Below are 3,418 nucleotides of genomic sequence, written 5' to 3' on the forward strand. Positions count from 1 at the left end.
TGTCTCATTGGGGAATGGTGAGCCCTTTGTGTGCAAGGGGTGGTTCGGTTAGGGTCTAGGTGCAGGGACGTGGCATTCAATGATTGCTCCCAAACAGATTTGGCACCAGGCCAGAAAGGAAACTCAGCCCAGCTTTCCTGAGTATAAAGCTCCCTGGTGCCTGGGGCTGCTAGTCATTTACAAGCTTCTTCCTGGGTAGCTCCAGAGCTGATACTTCACCATGCAGCCCCTCATCCATGCAGGGCTCTGCCTGCTCCTCTTCTGCTGCTTCCAAGATGCAGGGGCACGTAGGCTCCTCTACACCCTCACTGTACCCAATGGAGGCCAATGGGGTGAATGGGGGAAAATGGACTTTTGCCCTAGTGGATTCGCAAGTGGATTTCAACTAAAGGTAAAATTCTTCCCAGCAACTTGCTACTGCCTCAACCCCCCAGCCACTCATCACCCAATCTGTCAGCAAGAACTTCTCTTGACTCAAGGCTGTTTCTGGGTTTTTCAAAATCCTGTCTTCTTCAGACTCTGGTCAGCCATTGGCATACAGGGCCACTGAGTTTATTATAGCGTGTAGGGTATGGGATATCTGTGACCCTAGAACTGGGGCAGAAAGATGATGAGAACACAATTGGATTAATCGGGCTTTGCTTTGGGCCTCACAGTCTACAAGGCAGCACAAATGGAGGGAGGAGATACAGCATGGCAGACAGAGACAGAGACACACACTGTGTGCATGAGAGAGAGAGAGAGAGAGACCTGCATTGCTGGACATTTTCCTTTCTTTTCAGAAATGCAGTTAATTTAATAACAGGCAGTTGGGAGGGTTTATTTCAGGGATCAGCAACCTTTGGCACACGGTCCATCAGGGAAAGCCGTTGGCGAGTCAGGGCGGTTTGTTTACCTGCAGTTCACCATTCCAGGCCACTGAGGGCTGCGGGAAGTGGCATGGGCCAAGGGATGTGCTGGATGCTGTTTCCCACAGCCCCCATTGGCCTGGAACGGTGAACCATGGCCAGTGGGAGCTGCGATCAGCTGAACCTGCAGAAGCTGCAGGTAAACAAACTGGCCCACCCGACCAGCGGCTTCTTCTAAGGGGCCATGTGCTGAAAGTTGCCAATCCCTGGTTTATTGGCTTGGGGGTGGGATTCCTAACCCTTCTCCTCCCAATATTTACCTGTGCCACCATCTCCTGTACCCTTCTCCTAGGTGGAGCCTTTCCAAGGCCCTGGGGTAAAATACGATGACTCTTCTTTGAATGGCATTCGCCTGTACTGCACTGACGGCTCCTTCATCGAGTCCACGGTGGGGCCGTGAGTAGCTCTTTGGTTTCTCTCCCATCCCTCCTGCTCTGCAAGTGCAGAGAGAATAATCATGAACAATGCCATTTGCACAGGGTCTCGTTTCTGACTATTCCCTCTGTTTGGTGGCAATCTGTAAAGGAAAATTAAAATAGGGGATTGGCTGTTCCTGCATCTTTATGATGGACACAGCTGGCCATTTCACATTAAAATTCAGATCTTGTGTGCCCTGGAAGTTGCTGTGAAGGACTGGAGAGAACCAGTGAAAGGATACCAACCCCAGAGTCCAGTGTGAAATCTACAACAATTGGGGGGTGGGGAAAGGATTTTTTCACTACATCCTTTCATATTCTTTGGGTGAAATCCTGGCCCTATTGGAATGAGTGGGATTTTGCCATTGAAATTGTTGTCAGTTTGTGGCTGTGAGTTGCACTGGCTCTGGCCAGATAGCTGGTACAGCAGACCTCGATCGAACTGCCTAAGAAGACCAAAGACTTGGTTCCATGATGAAAGCACTCGTCCAGCTTTACTGTCAACAAAGCACAGTACTAGTATCCCATAGACTCTACAGGAACACTAATACATGTATGCTCATGACAACGGATCAGCTCAGTAAGTAGCGTGACTTTCCCTTTCCCCCTAGGCGAGACAGACAGTCCCTCTGTGACCCCTCTTTCACACACTGATACATACAAGTTACATATTATCCTTCTGATGTAGTTAGTTATCAACCCTATCTCTTGTACCTCCCGATTCGAACAAAACATTTTCATCTATCATCCCATCCTGTCCTTCCTCCTTCTTTTACTTGGGGTCAGCGTGTATCACATGCCAGAGGACTTCTCCCTCATGGAGTTCCCTTCCTCAGCTTCTCTGATCTTGCTCTCTCCTGCCCATTGCTTCCTCTTCCTGTCTGACTCTTTCCCCATCTTTAAATACCTCCTGAGTCCTGGTCACCTAGCTGATTTTTTTGTTCTGTGTTTGGTAACTTTCCACAGCTCAAAAAAACCCCTCCCTTAGGACAGAGGAGGAAGTATTTTTTGCATTGGAATGCAGTTACTCTTTTGCATAACTTTGGCATGGTCAAAGCATTGTCATTAATATTAAGTACCTCCTCATTGTCTTCAGTCTGGAGACTATTTGGTGCGTGTCCTCTCAGCAGTGGTGGAAACACATACGGAGAGAGGGTTATGATACAGCAGTTTTTCCTAGTAACATTTGATCATAACTCAGAAATATCAACCAGACCTGATAAATTCTACACACATTTCCCCAAATTATCGCTCAAGGCTCATCTCATGAGTCCCCCAGGGAGTCCTCCAGCCAAACCAGGGAAGACCAGGCTTGACACTTCTGAGATTTCTAAGGTTAAATACAAGCAAGAAAAAACACTACCGAAGAAAAAGAAACCAATATAACCCCGGTCCTTCCAGGCCTGTTTTCAGGTCGCTGCTGTGTGTCCTATAAACACTGGGCTTGGTGCACAGTAGCTAGGATGACTGGTGCCCCGTGGTGGGTAGCAGATCCTGAGTAAGTCTCAGGTAATTATTTTCTTCTCTGGCAGGTGGGGTGATTGGACTGAGATCATACAGTGCCCCAGGAGCAACCTGATCTCCTTCTCACTGAGAGTGGAACCACCCCAGGGATCGGGCGATGACACGGCGGCCAACAACATCCAGTTCAAATGCTTAGATGGGACCGTGCTGATGGGCGTCTCACATTCCTGGGGTGATTTTGGCCCATGGAGCAATCGCTGCAGCTCTGGGGCCATTTGTGGGATCCAGACGAAGGTGGAGGAATCCCAGGGTCATGGAGATGACACAGCACTCAATGATGTGAGGTTCTGCTGCTGCAACTAAACAAGTACTTCTCCCTGCCCATCCCTCAACACTAGCACCTGCCCATTAAACACCATTAAAGTTTAACTCTGCATTTGAATAGGAAGGTGTCTGTCTTATTGACCCAAATCAGACATGTGATCATGTGCCATCTCCATGTCTATAGGGGAAGGCTGGATTGTGAGGAGAGCCAGGAGGAGAGGAGACAGGGAGAAGCATGGAAGGGGGAGAGATAATGTCTCAGATAAGGACGGAGAAGGGAGGCATGGCCATAGTGGGTAGAAAGGG

The 3,418-nt window shown here is 48.9% G+C and overlaps 1 protein-coding gene across 1 annotated transcript; it reads left to right on the forward strand.

The window, feature by feature from the left end:
- The first annotated feature begins 220 nt into the window (after positions 1 to 220).
- Positions 221 to 3,151, forward strand: LOC116818306 (vitelline membrane outer layer protein 1-like). The gene is made up of 3 exons (XM_032769097.1): positions 221 to 391; positions 1,201 to 1,304; positions 2,857 to 3,151. Exons 1-3 carry the CDS (start codon positions 221 to 223, stop codon positions 3,149 to 3,151), a joined length of 570 nt encoding a protein of 189 aa, XP_032624988.1.
- The last annotated feature ends 267 nt before the right edge of the window (positions 3,152 to 3,418 follow it).

The sequence above is a fragment of the Chelonoidis abingdonii genome, chromosome 1 (assembly GCF_003597395.2).
Source record: "Chelonoidis abingdonii isolate Lonesome George chromosome 1, CheloAbing_2.0, whole genome shotgun sequence".
NCBI classification, from domain to species: domain Eukaryota; kingdom Metazoa; phylum Chordata; order Testudines; family Testudinidae; genus Chelonoidis; species Chelonoidis abingdonii.